This window comes from Caretta caretta, chromosome 2 (genome assembly GCF_965140235.1).
Source record: "Caretta caretta isolate rCarCar2 chromosome 2, rCarCar1.hap1, whole genome shotgun sequence".
Lineage (NCBI taxonomy): Eukaryota > Metazoa > Chordata > Testudines > Cheloniidae > Caretta > Caretta caretta.
This window is the reverse complement of record NC_134207.1, coordinates 121,976,502-121,996,556: the sequence shown is the minus strand read 5'-3', so window position 1 is coordinate 121,996,556 and position 20,055 is coordinate 121,976,502. Positions and strand designations below refer to the sequence as shown.

Below are 20,055 nucleotides of genomic sequence, written 5' to 3'. Positions count from 1 at the left end.
TCAAGCAACTGCAGGTTTGAATCTGAACAATTTACATTAAGCTGTAAAAATTTCAAGAGCCCAAATTTAGCTTCCCCTTAAGGGCCCCTATTCTCTTCAGAACAGAGATCACATTGCATACTAGATTCATGTTTCTGACAAGCAGTAACACTACTGCTAAAGTGTCTTTACCCATAGTGGCTTCTCAGATATCTTGTAGCCTTTACACTGTCAAATTCCATTCCCTCCTCCCCACAGGTTTACGTCACTGAGCAGAATGCATTTAGGTTGCTCAGCAAATGTCTGTCTCTATATCCATTTCACTTTAAAACAAGTAAAAAAAAAATGAACAGGAGTGTTTTTTCCTTTCTAAGTAATCCAGCTGTCTCATTACTTTGTGATAGTAAAATGTATTTGGATGTTTTTCAAATAGCTTGAGCCTGATTTGCCAAACCTGGATTTTGTGTCTGAGAAGACTGGATGTGGAGCTTTCTGAGCAGATATTGGCCTTAAATAGCTGACCATCAGAGTATTTTCTTCCCCTAACTAGACCAGCATAATGACCACCTCCAGTAGGACGATTGCTGCTACATCCAGGGTAAACTCCTTGGTCAAAATATTTGATCCGAGTGCCTTACAAAACCAGGGGCTTGCTAATGAAGTGGAAACCACGCAAATTCCTCTTGCTGCAAGCAAACATGTCAGCTCCTCTGAAAGTTGTAACACCTTGGATGTGAAGTTTGCCTCCCTTGGTCAGAAAATAGATAAGTTGTTGACTGTGCAGGACAATGTCCTTCAGACGCTAAACAGTGTTTCCCAGGAAATGTGTTGCATTGAAAAAGACATTGAGATGTTAAAGGCAAAAGCAACTGAACCTGGACCCACCACAGAAACAAGTGAAAAGCTAAATAACTCTGAAATGAAGGGGCTGTGCATAGAAATGACCAATACCCTTTCTGACATGAACAAGAGTGCAGAACAGCAAGCTAAAAGATTAGATGGAATGGAACAAATAGTGCTGGGGTTACAGGAGCTTATAGGGTTTGTGACTGAGAAGTTTAAAACGTGTAAAATCACTGATTTAATTCTCAGAAACAAAGCTCCTCCTAAGCTTGTCAAGGTTGGTGGTTACATAAAGAAATATAAGGTTGGAAACAATTTCAGAATGCAGACTTTCTCAGACAAAAGGGATATGGGCACGTCCAGCAACAGAAACGAAAAGGTGAGCCCAGGTTTGTTTTTCATTTTGCTGAGGACCATTAAATTGTATGGTTGTATTTTGCTTTGCGCTCGGTATTTTAATTTATTTCACCTTAACACAACCAAACCTGTATGCTTTAATATTGAACTGTATTAGACAAAACTGAGCAACTTTTAATGAAAATGAGTCAGAAAATCTAGTCAATGGTGACTGCGGTCATTTTCTGTAATGCTCTATTTACAGTTTCCTTGTGTTAGAAAACATAGTTAGGGGCCCAATTCTGCACCTATTGAAGTCAATACAAACTTGATATTGATTTCAATGGGAACAGGATCTGGCCATGGATTTTGCTATGATATTCTCTGGGTTTATAATTATTTGGGAAAAGCAGTTCAGTGAAGATCTTATGTGGCCTCATTCAAAGCTCATTGAAGTGGGTGGAAAAACTCTCACTTGCTTCAGTGAGCTTGAGATCAGTCCCATACAAGTCACTTCATTACATGTATTTTGCTGCAGTACTTATACACTTCTGCTGACTTTCAGGGGAGTTTTATCTGAGTAAGAATTCCAGGTCTTGGCCCTAAGAAGGTTAGGTTCACTGTAAATGGAACTTCAGTTTGTATAAAATCCTCTGAAATAAAACTTTTCACTCCGCTTCACTGGAAATGGAGCTTTGCTAGGTTTTCCGTGAGCCTGATCTAAAGCCCATTGGAATCTATGAAACAATGTCCATTAACGCTAATGGGCTTTGGATCACTCCTGCAAGCTTGTTTCATTGTGCTCAGATCTGGTAACATTGATATTAGCCTCTTAAGTTTAGATGTTTTATAAAATTGCTCTGACAAGTGATTTTCAACATTAACTACAATAAAATGAATTAAAATGGGTGTTCCCAAATCCTTTGCTGCTTTATTTTTCATTTTGTTTAAAGGTGTAAAACTTTTTAGGGTTTCATACATTAGAAGACCCATTCTTCAATATCACAAGCTTTTTAGCAAAGGAAAAAAAATGTGTGAAGTTACTAACAGGAAATGGTGCTACTTGTATTGAGAAGTTTCCACATGACTTCAGAATGTCCCCCGAATGGCTAACCAGATGCCTGACTATCTCTAAACAGCTCTACTTCCTAGTTAGCTACGTAGTGCTAGAGCCAACATACGTAACTTAGTAGAGGCTAATGGAATCTGAATAGCAAGAGAGGAACAACTCATAAAGCTCTTTCTTCCAGTCAATTAGTCCAGTTCTCCCCTGTGTCTTGTGCAAACTTGTTTTCAGAACATAACTGGATAGAAAAACTACAGCTGTATAAAACAATGAAATGACAAATGATATTTTTACAGCAGGATCTTTTTGAGTGTCAGAAATTCTAATAAAAAAAGGCTTTCACCTTCGTACTGTCACCTCCATTAATGAGTTGTAGGCTGGTTGAGTGGAAAAAATGTTACTTATTTATAGTATCTGAGTTTTATTTTAAACTTTTTTTTTAATGTGTAAAACACCGTGATACAAAGCTAGACACATGGGGCCTGATTGTCCTCAAACTAGTGTAAACCAAGAGTAAAACTACATAGATGCCAGTAGAATTACACACTTATGTAAAATTGTTGTAAGAAAGAAAAGAATCAGGCCCATGATGCTAATGAAGTGTGGTAATACCCCTAGGGCCCAGTCAGAATCAGGGCCCCATGGTGCCAGATGCGGTAGAAATATAGAGTAAGAGAAAGGATGAGAGAGTAGTGGCCTTTATTGATGAATTTATGGAGGCATGCCAGGCGTAAGGGAGAGCCTGGAAGACGGCCCAGAGATGAGTGTGAGAGAAGATGACAAGCGAGACCAGCATCCTTGGCAGATTGAGCAAAATGAGATGGAAAGACACAAAGAGAGAAGGGAGGACACGTGGAGAGAGGAAGAGTTGCTAAGGGCCTTGAAGGGGTGGAAAGGAAGCTTGAATTGGATGCAGTAAGATGGGGGAGCCAGTAAAGGGATCCAATGAGCAGAGTGATGTAGTCAGAGTGAGGACTAGGAAGATGAGCCAGGGTTTCAGTGTAGTGGATGGGGCAAGGAGTGTGTTAGGGAGAACAGAAAGGAGGAGGTTATGAGGGCCTGAATAAGAGCATTAGCTGTGTGGAGAAAAAAAAAAAAAAAAAAAAGCTTGGTCTCTTAAAATGTTATGTTTGCGTGTGCATGATTTATTATAAAAGGATCATCATGTGAAATTATCAAACAATCCAGTGAACAATAGCAGAACTTAATACACACACATATTCATCCGAGACTTTTAATTTAGCTCTCTGCTAAGTATAGTGGGACTTAGTAAAAGATCCTTCAGCTGGGTTTATACATTTCTTTTGCTGAGCCTGTTGCTTTAGGGCTGCAATTTACTGATTTTGGGGGCAAATAGAATCTTCTCTCCCCTAGGGAGGACAACAGTGTGTTTGCTGCAGCATTACTGGGAATGCTGGGTCCTGAGCATGCATTGTAGCAACACTGCTTGTCTCTTTGCCCACTGCATGTTGAGAATGGAGGCACAAGTTAGGTCTTAAAATGTTCTTGCAAAAACAAAGAGAAGATTTTCCAAAAAAGAGGGGTGGTGAGATGGGGAACTAAATAACTCCTTACACTCACACATGCCCACTGTTATGCCTTATGAAGATGTATCCATGAATATCTGTGGTATAGCAGCAGAGATATTATATGCATTCCAAGTGAAATTCAGCCCTTGGCAGGGGCTTGTGTACTGTAGAGACCCTGCAGTTTCCCCTAAATGAAGGAATAGTCAGAGCAGCCAGGTGAGTGGCAGTGATGAAGTGTCTCTTTAGCCTGTTCTTCATCAGCTCTGAATAGTCCAGATTAGGCAGGCTGCATTGGGAATTGGACCAAGAAAGGCAAATCTTACATGGACCAACAGGTCAGAAGCCCCTCATTCTCAAACAAGCGGAACATTGTTTTACCAGAGCAATATATCACTTTTTCACTATTTGCCCTCAGACCCTTTCCCTCTTCCAAAATGGCTGCAAATTGTACTTCTGCTCCCACTGAACCACCACGAACCGGAATAAACATTTACAAGCCCCTGGTAACCCAAACCACACTGGGGGCTGCAGTGACATCCAAGCATTGACACAACCAAGTTCATTTTGAATGCAGACCTTTATAAACTTCTATGTGTGCAAGCCCATAGAAGATGGATAGATGAAAGCAGAAAACCCACTGCAAACTGAACTGGGCAGGGAACCCAAGATTCTAGTTACCATGAATTTGTTAGGTAACATATTGGCTTGTGAATAAATGAATGTAGTGGTGAAATGCACTTATGGCTTGACATCACCAAGTGATAGTGGGGCTGCGGAGATGTGCCACTGTGTTTGTCAATAGGGATAAGGCTGAAGCATATAAGAGGAGAAAAAAGTCAGCAGAACTCAGACATAATTAGATACATATTGTAGGACTATTTCTAGATCTATGATTTTAAATGAAATGGACAGGGAAAGAACTTGGATGCTACACTGATGGGGGCCATGTAGGAACCTAGATAAACAGATAGAGTGATAGAAATTATAGGAGAAAAATAATGAGCAAAGAAGTATCACCAGTGCTATAGGTTATGCTTTATTTTTCACAACATATCTAGATAGAAACACTCCTCTTGTCATTCATCATCTAATTTAAGTCATGCCCTGACGGGCTGAAATTACTTGTAAGAAAAATAGATATATGCTCTCTACTCTTTGAGCAGAGGGGTAGAATTATCTTGAACAGAACAAATAACTGTCTCAAAGTTCCTTGGTCAGGAAAATAGACAACTTGGTTATAGACACAAGCAAGTTATTCCTTTTCATGGAAGCAGATGAGGGGAATGAAAACTCCATGAGGGGAACTTCTTGGAGTTTCCTCAAAACTCTTCCTTCAGGGTTGGAGACGTCCCCTTTTTTCCACCACAAAAGTAGAGGATTGAGGCCACAAGCTTCAGATCTGGCTATGTCTCCACACCAGCTTCAAGGCCCCTGGTGACATTGCTTGACTCCATGTCCTGAGGCCATCCTCAGAATCCCCCCTTAAAGTCTTCTCAGCATAGAAAATGGCTTGGTGGGAAATTTAATACAGACCCAGGCTGTATTAATTTTTCTGCTGAATCTCTACAGGTTGGTGAGAGGACAATGTGTGGCTCCTAACAGTTTCTCCATGCAACACACTGAGAATGAGTAAGTGGTCTTTCATGTGAGAAGAGATAGATCAGGGCTGGCCTTACCATGAGGCGAACTGAGGCGGCCGCCTCAAGTGCCACACTGTGTGTGTGTGGGGGGGGGGGGGGGCACCACTTGGACCCAGAGTGTCTGCTGCTGGTGCATATGTATTCTTTCTGCTCTAAATGCACAGAAATGGTGGAGTGCTGTGGTGGAGGAAGGAGAGCACAAGAGACATGGCAGGCGGGAGAAAAGGTGAGTGGGAAAAACAGAAAGCAGAGGGAGCTGCAGGGAGAGAGAGGAGAAGGAGCCTCTTATGTACCTCTCTAACACCCCCAGGAGCCTGGACTGATGAATACCAGCTTCTCAGGGAGCTTCCTGATTCCTGCTGCTTCCCTGAACCCACTTGAGGAGAACAGGCAGTCAGCTGAAGTAGTAGGAGCCATTAGGCCCTTAAGACGCTGATCTCTTCCCTCACTCAGGCCCTGCTACCAGCCTGCTTATTTGTCCCATTCAACTGAGTGTTGAGAGCCACTATAGCTGGCACAGAACAGCAGTCATGAGTGAAAGAAGAAAACGCCCCTCTGGGCCAGCATTCAGAAAAAGAAAGAAAGCAAAGGAAACTTTTCTATCTAAGCAGGAAGGAGCTCTCCTGAGATACATAGACACAAATGTTCACGGGGAGCCTTCCGGCCCCAGTGAGGATGTGAGTTGTGAAGAGATGCCTGATCATCCAGTTAGTCAGAGTGCAGGTGACCTGGCAGCTACTGCAGCATCCTTATCTCCATCTCAAATGGATGTAACCATGCACATTCCTGAAGAAAAGTGTAGATCAGAGAAGAGTGTGGTGGAGGCGCAAGAAAAAGCTGCTGCTGAGTTTAGTTCCTTAAGTCTAGATGATCCAGGACTGTGGACCCACTTGAGCAGTAGCCTGAGGGACTTCCTTGTACTGCATGGGCCACAGGAAGTGAAAAACTTCATGTTCCCCAAAGACAATGAAAATAGACGTTTCCATCCAACACATTACTCAATTACCCAATGGTGACAAAGTGGAGAGGCCATGGCTTATGTACTCAAAAAACCCAGAATACTGCATACTGTTTTTGTTGCAAACTCTTCCAGTCTAATGTTCCAGCCACATTGGGTTCTAGGGGAACAAAGGACTGGAAAAACCTGGCTAGAAATCTGGCATGCCATGAGAAGGCAGCAAATCACCAGAGAGCATTCCATAGGTGGAAAGAGCTTGAGATGAGACTAAGGTTAAAGGCCACCATAGATGATCAGCATCAAAAGAAGATTGCATCAGAGTCTCTTTACTGGCAAAATGTTCTGAAAAGGCTCATTGCCATTGTGAGAATGCTTACTACCCAAAACCTAGCATTGTGTGGCACTTCAGATCAGCTGTATGTACCAAACAATGGAAACTTCCTTAAAATTGTGGAGCTGATGGCTGCGTTTGATGCTGTACTCCAGGAGCATCTAAGAAGAATCACCACCCAAGAAACGTACACACATCACTACGTTGGAAAAACCATTCAAAATGAGATCATACAGTTACTGGCAACAAAAGTCGAACAGAAGATTGTGGCAGATCTGAAGTCAGCAAGATATTACTCTGTTATTCTGGACTGCGCACCTGACATCAGCCATACGGAACAAATTACTTTAATGGTGTGTTTTGTAACAACAACAGAACGTAGTGAAAATGTCCCTGCAATGGTGACTGTCAGAGAGCATTTTCTAGAATTTATTGACATTGATACTACAGGAGCTGGTATGAAAAATGTGCTCCTTAAAAAGCTGGAAGATACGGGAATTGTGATAGCTGACATGAGAGGTCAGGGCTACGATAATGGTGCCAACATGAGAAGAAAGAACAGAGGAGTGCAGACACGTGTTTGAGAGTTAAATCCTCAAGCTTTTTTTGTCCCATGCAGTTCTCATTCATTGAACTTGGTGGTCAGTGATGCAGCATGAGCTTCTAGTGACTCTGCTGAATTTTTTAATGTAATTCAAAGCATCTATGTATTTTTGTTTCTCTGCATCAACTCATCAATGGCAAATTTTGAAGCAACATCTGGCAACATCCTCTCTGACACTGAAACCTCTGAGTGCCACACAATGGGAAAGTCGAGTGGAGGCGATCAAGCCTATCAAACACCAAATTGGGAAGATAGATGATGCCGTAGTTGCCAATTTGGAGGATAATGCTATGACAGGAACTGAGGCAGAGGGAAATGGAATCACCAGAAACATACATAACTTCAAATTTCTGTGTGGCTTAGTGTTGTGGCATGATATACTGTTTGAAATAAATGTTGTAAGCAAGAGACTCCAAGGTGTTGACCTTGATATATCTGGAGCAATGGAACAACTGGACAAAGCAAAGTCATACCTAAAGTCTTACCAGTCAGATGAGGGATTTCAAAATGTTCTGAAGAGTGCACAGAAGTTGGCAGAGGAACTTCACACTGAAGCTAATTTCCTGCTCATTCAAGAATACAAGAGTCACCGAAGAAGACATTTTGATTACGAGGCACGGGATAATCCCACAAGAGACCCCAAACAACAATGCAAAATTGAATTCTCTAACCAGGTGCTAGATTGTGCAATACAGTCAGTTGAAGAACGTTTCATGCAGCTCAAGGAACACTGCAATATATTTGGGATGTTGTATGATATTCCAAAACTCCTGACTATACCTGAAGAAGACCTACACCAACAATGCCGGGCACTAGAGACAGTGTTGACACATGATATTGATGCAAGTGATTTAGGTGATGAACTGAAAGCCCTTTCAAGATACATTTCAGCAGAATCAACTCCAAAGGCTGTTCTGGAATATATGTGCACAAATAAGAGGACCACGCTCTTTCCAAATGCTTTTGTTGTTCTGCGCAAACTTCTAACACTTCCTGTAACAGTTGCCAGTGGAGAACGCAGCTTCTCCAAGCTGAAGTTAATAAAAACACATCTACGCTCCACAATGACACAGGAGAGGCTGGTTGGCCTTGCAACCATCTCAATAGAGTATGAGCTGGCCCAGACTGTGGACCTTCAGCAGGAAGCAGTTCAAATCTTTGCAACCAAGAAGGCATGGAAAGCACCACTTTGATTCTGAATCAAAAAAAGATAAAAATGCCAGTGTTTACTCTGCAGAAAAGAAAAGTTACATGTGCTGTTCAGGTGTTTGAAAGTTAAGTGTTACTTAAAATTTTTGAACAAGGCATTTTAAGTTGTTAGTTCTTCTTTACTGGGGTAGGTAGCAGAGTAGAACAGGAAGAGGGCAGAATTGAGACCTTTCAAAGTTTTGGCCCAAGCGAGGGGGCATGGGGGTGTCATTTGGCCTCAGGTGCCAAAATGTTGTGGGCTGGCCCTGAGATAGATCATGAGCTCATTTCTCTAGGTTTTTGTGATGCATTGCTGTGCAATAATTTATAGCACACTAAGAAAATGGACACCATTTTTGGGGTCCATTGACTCTTCCTCAAGCCTAGAAATGACCTTCTGAGATAAGAGGCAGCTGGGAACTGTGATGAAAGGAGACAGGTTATGTCAGGAGAGTGGGCAGGTGGGAAAGAGAGGGCTCCTGGAATTGAGGAAGTAGGGGCAGGATGGACTTGGGCTAGGCAAGAGTCCTGATCTGCTCCCCCTCACAGGGGTGGGAAATCCTCCTTTTGCAGGTCACGAGGTTTTAGAAATTAACCAGTTCTCAGGTGACAGCCCACCTGGGAGTGAGCTAGTTCTTTATGTGTAATTTATAATACATTTGAATATTTCGTTCAATATGTCCGTCTTTCTTTGGATTGTCAATAGAATTTTAGTTCATTGCTGGGTCTCTACCATCCCGTCTTTGAATGACGAGAGTAGTTTCTCTGAGTTAAATTAATTTGGTGGCATTCTGGCAACATCCCTCGTCCTGCACAAACACACTACTGATGAGGAGCAAAGACTGGCTGCGCAGCAGCCTCAGTGGACCCTGGGGCCATTCCAAGCACATTCCATTCAGAGTTTTGTTGCCCTCATGATAAGGTGCTGCAGGAAAAAGTGTGTCTACATAGGGAAAATAAAGAAATCCCAGATCTTTAAAAACAAACAAACAAACAAACAAACAAAAAACCCTTTGCTCATAAAATAAAGTGTGTAATTAGGAAGCCAGCCTGTGTGTGGAAATCCAGTTAAAAGGAATCATCAAAGATGTAGGGGATGGTTTTGAAGTCTGTAACCATTTGGAAAAGTCCCGACGGAAAGCTTTCCCCTAAAACAGTGCATGGAGAAGTCTGGACATACCTGCCATGCATGACAATGCATGCTTGACTCAGATGAATCAGTAAAGCTGAGAAATGTCTTCTGACAAGGCCAGCTGCTTAATTGCTCTTGTAGCAAAAGATTGCCTGAGATGGTCTGACAGGTGAAACTCAATGTTATTTATACTACAGTACGAAAAGGGCCACTATTGCTTGGCCTTCAGGATGGATCTCTTCTCCTCCATCCTCTCCAACCTAAGCTGTGACAATATTGCAGTCCACAGGGGAAAATAAGCCCTTCTGTCGATAATTCTGGAGTATTGTACAGAGCAATTTCTTCATGATCTGATTTAGGTACACATGCAGCTGATGGGCCCATGTAAATAGTGATATACCGAGGTGTTTGTAATAAAGGTCTGACACACACAAGTGATGGTAATAGATTGGTTTTGTTTCCTAGTCCCAGTCACCTGACATAGGTGAGGGTTACACATGGTTAATACTCGGGTTATAGCAAAGGTCAGTATCCACTGATTCCAGTGGGTGCTGTTTCTGTACTATTGCATGTCCTCCGGAGCCATTAGAAGTATCTTCATCAACTACTTTTAAAATCCATCTACAGATGACTGCTCTCTGAAGTGATAGCGACTAGTGTTCATGGTGAAAATCAAAATGTTTAAAAGCAGTTCATTATTATTATTACAAATAAGTTGTGTTGTGCTTCTTTTAATATATCAGAGTGCGTGTTACAGACTACAGACTCAGATTGTGAGCCTGGACACCTACACAGGGAATAAGAGGGCATTAAGAACCCCTTTACTCCCATATGCAGGCTACTCACTTTGCTAGAGATCCTCCCTAGCAGAGGAGGGAAGGGAAGGGAGAAGAGCAGTTGCCACTGGATAGCTACTCCCTCTATCATACAGGTGGAGGGGAAGTGGGCAGGTAGGAGCAAGAAGTGGACAGAGCCTTGGCTTCACTCGTCATGCAACATAGCTGAGCCTGTGCATTGGCAGAGGTAAGCTGTGGAAGAAAAAGTCTGGTTCAAAGGGAGCAAAGGGGAAGTAATGACTGAACTGTGACTCTCAGTCATAGTTCGGTCCCAACCCCGCCCCTGGGGCAGTGTAGCTATGCACTACCCTTGATGAGGGCTGTCTTGCAAAGTGCCAGTTCCACCCTGCATGTTTCTAAATTAGAGTTTCACAGTAAAATAGTCTTTACATATAGTATTTTAGAGCCAGCTGTTAGCTTTGCATGTTGAAAAATTTACTAAGAGCCCTCATTTTCCCATAGCTGTCTTTGATCTCCCATCCTGATTGCTACCCTCCTTCTTGAGGTATTGGGGCTATATTTAGGCATGGTTCCAACTGTGGTTTTACTGTGACAGTATTAGAAGTGCACTGCACTGCTGAACTAATATCTTTTAATAACAAGTGAGGAGCATCATTTTAGTTTTGATGGACTGCGATATATTTATTTATTCATATATTTTGCTGTTTCTGTCCTCTTGATTTTTTGTTCTTTAAGCTTGAGTACAGTGAAGTGCATTCCAAGATTTCTTGGTATGTGATGGGTGGCTTGATGCACATTTCCTTGTAAATTCTTGGTATGTGATGGGTGGCTTGATGCAAATTTCCTAGTAAATTCTGCCGTTGTTACCAAGTTATTTCAGGGCTGTTGGCCAGATATGGATTCTCATGTATATCCTAGTATGGAATCATACTTTACATTCTTTGATATGACTGAATAGATGTTATTACTTGAAATTAGCATATACAGAATAATTATTTATTTGAGAGTGCACTCAGCACTATGAAGAACATGGAAGAGAGAAGATTTCTGCATCTAGGTGCTTACGGCCTTCACAGACGAGCAATAAATAATTATTCAGTTACACTGAGTGCTATCAGACATGGAAGCAGATTTACCATATGACAGTGGAGTGTGTGTGTTTTGTTTCATGTATATAATAAGTATCAGAATTTCATTCACTGGTCATTTAACACTGCCTGTCTTTGAAGACAAAGAGTGCTTTGAGGAGGGAAATTGAAGTGGAGAGAGTGGATTCCAGCTGTTCCAGGATAGGTAGAGAGTTATGGAGCCAACTACTTTCTCAGGAAAAGAAGGCATTACATATATTCTGATTCCAAAAGTTAGTATATTGAGGATTCAGTCACATACAACAAGTTGTTGTATATAGAAATATGTACATGTAGAGAGTGCCTTACATACCAGTGCTTATGTAGTAAAATCCATGACATAGCACTGGGTGATAATGACTGGCTCAAGTACTCAGTGTCATCTCATAGATCAAGTAACTCAATCATGTCTATTCCTGGGTAATGTTCAGCTCTTACATAAAAGCTGGATAGCCAATCCTAATAAATCTATGTGAACTATCTTGGACATCCCTAACACAGACACTAATGACGTCCATCTGTTACTGTTATTAGGAAATATCTCCAACAGTTGGAGATGAGACACTAGATGGGTAGCACTCTGAGTCACTACAGGGAATTCTTTCCAAGGTGTCTGGCTGGTGGGTCTTGCCCAAATACTCACGGTCTAACTGATCACCATATTTAGGGTTGAGAAGGAATTTTTCCCCAGATCAGATTGGCAGAGACCCTGGGGGTTTCTCCTTCCTCTGCAGCATGGGACATGGGTCACTTGCTGATTTGAACTAGAGTAAATGGTGGCCTCTCTGTAATTTGAAGCCTGTAAGTCAAGATTTGAGGACTTCAGTAACTCAGCCAGAGGTTAGGCTCCATGTTTGTCATGGAGGTCATGGAAGTAACTGATTCTGTGACTTTCCGCAACCTCTGTGACTTCTGCAGCGGCCAATATGGCTGACCCTAGGTCCACCCAAGTAGCTGTCTCCAGGGCCAGCGGCTCAGGTGGCCCAGGGAACAGCCACACCAATTGCTGCTGGAGCAGCTCTGCAGCCGCTGCTCAGGCAGTACCCGGGGCCAGCCACACCAGCTGCTGCTCAGGTGGTCCCCAGCTAAGTTCCCTGTAGACTGCGCAGCAGCCTATTTAGTGCTGCGCAAGAGCTCAGGGAACCCGCCCGGCCGGGACCTGCCGTGACTCGGGGAGGGGCACCCATCCCCTGGCCTCAACTTAGCCCCAGGGGGAGTCCTCTCTCCCCGCTGTAGCCTCAGGGCAGCCTGCACCCCAAACCCCTCATCCTCGGCCCCTCCCCACACCCAGCCAGAGCCCTCCCCCTCCCACATCCCAACCCACTGCCCCAGCCCTGAGCCCCTTATCCCCAGAGCCCGCACCCCCAGCTGGAGCCCTCACAGCCCTGCACCCCAACCCTGTGCCCCAGCTCTGAGCCCCCTCCCACATTCTGAAGATACGCTGGAGGGGAGGGATAGGATACAGAAGGACCTAGACAAATTGGAGGATTGGGCCAAAAGAAATCTGATGAGGTTCAATAAGGATAAGTGCAGGGTCCTGCACTTAGGACGGAAGAACCCAATGCACAGCTACAGACTAGGGACCGAATGGCTAGGCAGCAGTTCTGCGGAAAAGGACCTAGGGGTGACAGTGGACGAGAAGCTGGATATGAGTCAGCAGTGTGCCCTTGTTGCCAAGAAGGCCAAGGGCATTTTGGGATGTATAAGTAGGGGAATAGCGAGCAGATCGAGGGACGTGATCGTTCCTCTCTATTCGACATTAGTGAGGCCTCATCTGGAGTACTGTGTCCAGTTTTGGGCCCCACACTACAAGAAGGATGTGGATAAATTGGAGAGAGTCCAGCGAAGGGCAACAAAAATGATTAGGGGTCTGGAACACATGACTTATGAGGAGAGGCTGAGGGAGCTGGGATTGTTTAGCCTGCAGAAGAGAAGAATGAGGGGGGATTTGATAGCTGCTTTCAACTACCTGAAAGGAGGTTCCAAAGAGGATGGCTCTAGACTGTTCTCAATGGTAGCAGATGACAGAACGAGGAGTAATGGTCTCAAGTTGCAGTGGGGGAGGTTTAGATTGGATATTAGGAAAAACTTTTTCACTAAGAGGGTGGTGAAGCACTGGAATGCGTTACCTAGGGAGGTGGTAGAATCTCCTTCCTTAGAGGTTTTTAAGGTCAGGCTTGACAAAGCCCTGGCTGGGATGATTTAACTGGGAATTGGTCCTGCTTCGAGCAGGGGGTTGGACTAGATGACCTTCTGGGGTCCCTTCCAACCCTGGTATTCTATGATTCTATGATTCTATGAACCCCTTGGCCCCATCACTGCCATATTGTTGCACATAACAAAATTCATTCCACACATGAGTGGGAAAAATTAGAGGGAACAGTGGTCCCTGGGCAGCTGGCCCCGGAACTGCCTGAGCAGCAGCCTGTGTGGCTGGCCCTGGGGACCGCCAGAGCAGCAGTTCCTGTGGCAGCTGGAGCAGCCACTGTCACAACCCACAGCAGTGGTCCCCGGGCGGCCTGAGCTGCTGGCCCCAGCCCAACCCATCCAGCCCGCCCCCCCCCAATCCCCCACAGCAGCAGCCCCCCAGCTCCCCTCCAGCAACGGCTCCCCAAGATTTAGTCAGGGGTATTTATAATATAAGTCATGGACAGGTCACAGCCATGAATTTTGGTTTATTGGCTGTGACCTGTCCGTGACTTTCACTAAAAATACGTGTGACTAAATCGTAGCCTTAGTAATAGGCCTACTACAGAAGTGAGTGGGTGAGGTTCTGTGGCCTGCAATATGCAAGAGGTCAGACTGGATGATCATGATCATCCCTTCTGACATCAAAGTCTATAAGCCTATGAGTCAATGAATAGAAAATGTATTTTTGCATATGCAAATTTCTATATATTACAACCTGTTGAATGGGATCATACTGAAGCAATGAAATAGTACCTTTTGGCATCAGAAGAAATGTGATGGAGTCACAAAGGAGATCTAATTAAAACCTTAGGGCTGCTTCATGAAGCCATTTATTATAAGGTTGCCTGCAGTGGGAAGAAAATCAAAGGGTTTTATTAGGTGAATAAGAAAAGTTGAAAGTTAGATAGAAAAACATTCCAAAGTTAGCCCTGGTGCAGTATAAAGAAAGAATTTAAGTACAGCACAGCTCATTAAAAAGGAGTCAGATGTTCATAAAAAGCATTACATTAATTTCTGACTGAATCTGAAATTGCTTTTAAAATACATATTTATATCTTTTATGATTGCTTTACGCCTAATTACTAAGATTTTTTTCATCACGTAGTTTCTAATGCAACTCTGAATAGTTTCTGAAAATAGTCTTATGCATCAGTCCATACTGTAGGTTTATAAAGAGTCTTTATTCTGCTACCACGTTATTCTGCTGCCATCACATATGCTCTTACTCTGTCTGTGTTGCATGGAGTCTGAACATGGTGGATGTTGGAAGCACAAGTTTATGCCTGGAAAATGTTTTTTTGTCCGCATAACCCCAACTTGTGTTCGTGCACACACCTTTTTGCTTGTGCATATTTTTAAGCGCACAAAATATAACCTTTAATATTTCCCTTTGGGGCAATTCTGGATGAAGAATGAAAACAGCATTGGAAGCTTTGGCCTCCTGTGGATGGGGGGAACAGGTGATGCTGTAAACCTCGTTGTGCATATGAAATTCTTTTTTTTTTAATTGTTTGCATAATTTCCATGCCAGTCTGAGATGCTTTAGACTGTAGAAACCCAAGACTAAGAAAATAGTTTCCTATAATTTTAGAAAATGTGAGAGAAGAAATCACCCAAATGAAAGGCTAAAACCTCCCTGTAAGGGTTTGGATTAAAGGGATCCTTAGAAGCACCCTTAACAGCTCAGGAAGCAGTATCTCATGGGGCAAATAGGATCCGTAGGTATCCATAGTACAGTAGCAATTACATTTTGGGTATTGCAGAGGAATGAGTTGTGCCTTTAGGGTGACATTTTCAAAGGAGTCTAACGGAGTTAGATGTTCAGATCTTATTCCAATTCAAAGAGAATCGGTCGGCTAATTCCCTCTCCTTTGAAAATCCCAGTGTTAAGGCATTGCTCTGCCTTGGGGCGCAGAGGAGTCACACTCCCAATAAGAACTTGTGCCTCAGAAAAGTGCAGAGCTTCCTGCAGCTCCCACAGAATACAGCCACGAGTCCTAGGGTTGCCAACTTTGTAATATTTAAAAACTGGGCACATCTGCTGGAGTCTCCCCTACCCCTCCTCTTACCCCTGATGCCCCGCCCCTGCCCCACCTCTTCCCCCAAGCCCCTGCCCCTGCCATTGCCCCTTGTCCCTGAGGCCCTGCCCCCCATTCACTCCTCTTTCCCCCTCCGTCTGTCATTCACTGCTTTTCCCCTCTCCCCCATTGCCTGCAGAGCCAGGATTGGGAGCTGCAGCCGCCTGATGCAGGTAGGAGCTGGCCCTGGCTCAGTAGGGGCTGGCACGGGTGATAACTCAGTGCCTCCTTGCCTCCCCTGGCCGCAGTAACCAGGCTTTGGGTGTCCAATAAGTAGATCTGACTGTCAGGTCTCCTTTTCAACCGGACTTTCCAGTCGAAAACTGGACACCTGGCCACCCTAACTGGTCCACCCTTTTTGAAGGACACTCCATCTACTCCCCCGGTCCCAGCCAGCTCTAAAGGAGCCAGGCACAGTCTGGCCCTTTGAGAAAAAGCGATGACTGAAAGTTCATATTTTTACCCCTAAGCTAAGATTTGACAAGTCAAACAAAAGGCACAATTTACCTGTAATGGCAAAAACCTCAAGTGTACAGCTTAACTTCCCGTATGTACTATGGGTACTCTCTCTCATACTTCCAGTCGTGGCATTAATTGTACTTCATCCTAGTGGCCTTACAATGTGCCACTTATTGGTCACAAACAACCAATACTTACTGAGTCTGAAGGATGCAAGTAAATGCTTCAACCTATTTCATTTTGTACCAGCTTGATTAGTTATTTCACTTAAATGAGCATGAGCTCCTCAACCCCTGCTAAAATATAAGCCTTTTACAAACTATGTTTGAATAAATACTGTAGTGATTTATGGAGCTGTCAAGCAGTTGCAGATACTCAGTATCATCCAAATTTCTACCAGGCAGATTTTCAAAAGCTGCCTTCCATTTTTCACACCTGCAGACTGCAAGAATATTTAGTGAGAAAGCACTGTATACCTGCAATTATTTTTGGATGCAGAAATGAAATTTGGCTCCATGTAAGAAAGTTCTTGAAGTCCACTTGCATGGTTATTTGCCCAGCTGACTATATTTGATTATAGTCGGTGTCCTCATCAACATTGCCAGGAGGGCATACTTACAGGAATCAGAGTGCATTAGTAATTGCATTAACTTCTCAGTCTAAGGTTTTGCCCTACCTCTTTTAGCGCTTTTCATTGCAGAGCGGAAAACCAAAGCAAGCAATGACCAATTCTTTATGATCACTTCAGAATTTAGATTCATGGAGCATTCTTAGATTTAGGTTCATTGAGCATCTTAGCTGACAAGGCTCTAGCTTGTTTTCTGAGGGAAGTTATGTGCTCATATTTATAGCTTCATGTTATAGCTTGAATGCTGCTAGGAACAACTGTATTCAAAACAGTTGCCAGTCACAGTTCTTACAGCACAGATTCCCTGTCTGTTATGGATAGGGATTTTTTGTAATAGCCAGGCTAGCTGTAGATGCAAACTCTGTATCTCACCATTTCAAACTCCTTTCATACAATTTCTTTTTTTATTATTTCTCTTCGTTTCCTGTCGAGTTCAGTATGCTTTAGATACAGTAGCTTTAGAGAGTACATGTAGTTTTCATTTGATTCCTGTTATCTGCATAGTTCTATTTAGTTTTGTATATAAAAAACATCCTATAAAGAAGCAACCAGGGAGTGTATATAGTTGTGGCATCAAGTCATGCTCATTTGACTCCCATGAGTAAACAGTAGGATTACTTGCATGAATAAGGCAAATGGTCCAGTATACTCAGCAGAAATAGGTATCAAGCTATTTTAGTGGGTGATTCAAAGAGAAAGAGTCAGAGTAACAGCCTAATCTGGAAGAAATCCTTCTGCAAGTTACTTGGAAGTATCTAATTATTTACACCTTTTTGGACCCATTTCTATGATTAACAATATATACATTTCATTTTTACTATGAAGAGGTTAGGAGGGAGCTAGAGAAAAATGGAATATTGATGAATCATTTATGTCACAGATCGTAATGTTACCATTTTACTCATACATTAAGAATGTTTAAAGAAAAAGACAATGAACAAATTCCATAGATATATTATTACATAGCTGTAAATGTAACAATAATAGTTAAGTTTTATGGGATGTCTGTTCAGTACAAAACTCCTCTAGATGTCAGTATAACATTGTAGAATATAGACATAGTAGGCTACAAAGCTAAGATTAGGGTTTTATATCCTTTGATTCCTGGTAACTGTTTTATCAGCTTGCAATAAATTATTAAAAATGCTGTTACCAGATGTTGTATGTAGTGTAGTTATAGCCATGTTAGTCCGAGGATACTAGCGAGACAAGGTGGGTGTGGTAATATCTTTTATTGGACCAACTTCTGTTGGTGAGAGAGACAAGCTTTCGAGCCACACAGAGCTCTTCTTCGTGTCTGCTGAAGAAGACCTGAAGAAGAGCTCTGTGTGGCTTGGAAGCTTGTCTCTCTCATCTACAGAATTCAGAGTAGCAGCCATGTTAGTCTGTATTCGCAAAAAGAAAAGGAGTACTTGTGGCACCTTAGAGACTAACCAATTTATTTGAGCATAAGCTTTCGTGAGCTACAGCTCACTTCATCGGATGCATCTACAGAAGTTACCAGATGTTGTTTAACAGCACAAATCTATTTCAAATCTATCAGTAAGGCTATTACTGAATATTTTACCACCACAATAAATATAAACTTTATTTTAGACTAACCAATCTAATTTTTAAAAGCTGGTAAGTTATTTTTCTTGTAGATTATTTGTCAGCCCATGAGGCTTGATTCTGATTTTTTCTATGCTATTTTTACATTAGTGTAACTCCATTGATTTCAATCCAGTGAGTTACTCCTGATTTACATTGGTACAAACAGAATCAGGTCGATGGCACCTAGAACTGAGATACATCATGAGTACTGTCAATAACACTTAAAGGTAGATTTTGAATTAATTCATGCAAAATGTTTGGTTTGGTTCAAAAGAGGGAATGCAGTTTTGCAAATAACAGTGCAATGTGAATGTTGTGCACAGTGACTAATGTATTGCTTGCATTCCTACAGGCCATTGGGGATCAGAAAGAAAAGGAGAAGTCATGTTTAAGTGCAAAGGGAACAAAGTCTATAAAAAAGAAGAAACCACCTGATACCACAGGTTAGAGCTTTCACTCTGTATAATGTCTAAGGGCTCAGTTGTGGAACCCTTACTTACTCATACAGGTAAGTACTTACTCATATGAGTAGTCTGGCTGAAATCATTGGGGATAATCTTGTGAACAAGTGCTCACCAACATGAGAAAGGGTTGCCCAGTCGGCACCTAGACACTGAAGGTGTATTTACTCTATTACTTTCAGTGCATTATGTGTTACCTTGCCTTTGTACATGGTCATAAACTTTCCAAGAAGGTGCTTTTGCTTGAATATTTGATTAAACTAGACTTAGTTCACCATGAGTTTAAGTAAGAAAAATATCTGAAAGGGCTACATCTGAAGGCCAAGAATCTATAGATGTTTTATATAATGGGTTTTAAAAAAAATTATACTTTGCTTGAAAGCTCATGACCATTACTATTGCTTAGAAAACATTTCCATTGACCTTGGAAAGTGGAGGAGAAAAGCAGGTGCTTACTCAGTAAGTAATGGAAATTATGGTAATTACGTAAGTACTTAGTTAATATGCTTGGTATTCTCTGATTGTTTCCAGAGGGAGCCAACCAGGAAAACCAGTCCTGCCCTCACAAAGAAACGGTCCATATGCTCAATAAAGAAAATACTGAAAAGGCAAGTGCTTTTTTGGTTCAAAAGAGTTCTCCCAAATCTCAAGGGCCAAAGGACAAGGAAAAGGATTTAGCTTTGAAAAGCCAGAAGGAACACACAAAGAGCTCTGTTCAAACATCCTTCAGTACAGGAAAGAGCCAAGGAGCAGAGGTTGCTGTTGATGATGATAGCCAAAGGATAACAGGGCAAGATGAAGAGAAGGAAAGTGAATCCTTGGAAGGTGTGAAGAGGGCTGGTGGACAGCAAGTCCCTGAAGAAGAAAGGCAAGAGGAGGAGGAAGAAGAGGATGATGCTGGTCACTGTGGAGAAGAGGAGGAAGAATCAGCAACTGCTTCCCAAAATGAACATGAGGCAGAGGATGATGAGGGTCCAACAGAAAGCCGGGGACAAGATGCACGGCTTCAAAGGTAAGATTTAAAACCCAAAGCGTACATTAGCCTATTCTTAAAAACCCATATTCCAGAAAGCCATTTATTTCAAGCATTAAATTAAGTAAGTATATTAGCGATAT

The 20,055-nt window shown here is 42.5% G+C and overlaps 1 protein-coding gene across 1 annotated transcript in view; it reads left to right on the top strand.

The window, feature by feature from the left end:
- The first annotated feature begins 538 nt into the window (after nt 1-538).
- Nucleotides 539-20,055, top strand: part of MYLK4 (myosin light chain kinase family member 4) — a 44,724-nt gene continuing 25,207 nt past the window's right edge. Inside the window, exons 1-3 of the mRNA XM_048839732.2 lie at nt 539-1,201; nt 18,831-18,921; nt 19,471-19,951. Coding sequence (XP_048695689.2) covers nt 539-1,201; nt 18,831-18,921; nt 19,471-19,951 — 1,235 coding nt within the window. The remainder of the gene's footprint in view (nt 1,202-18,830; nt 18,922-19,470; nt 19,952-20,055) is intronic.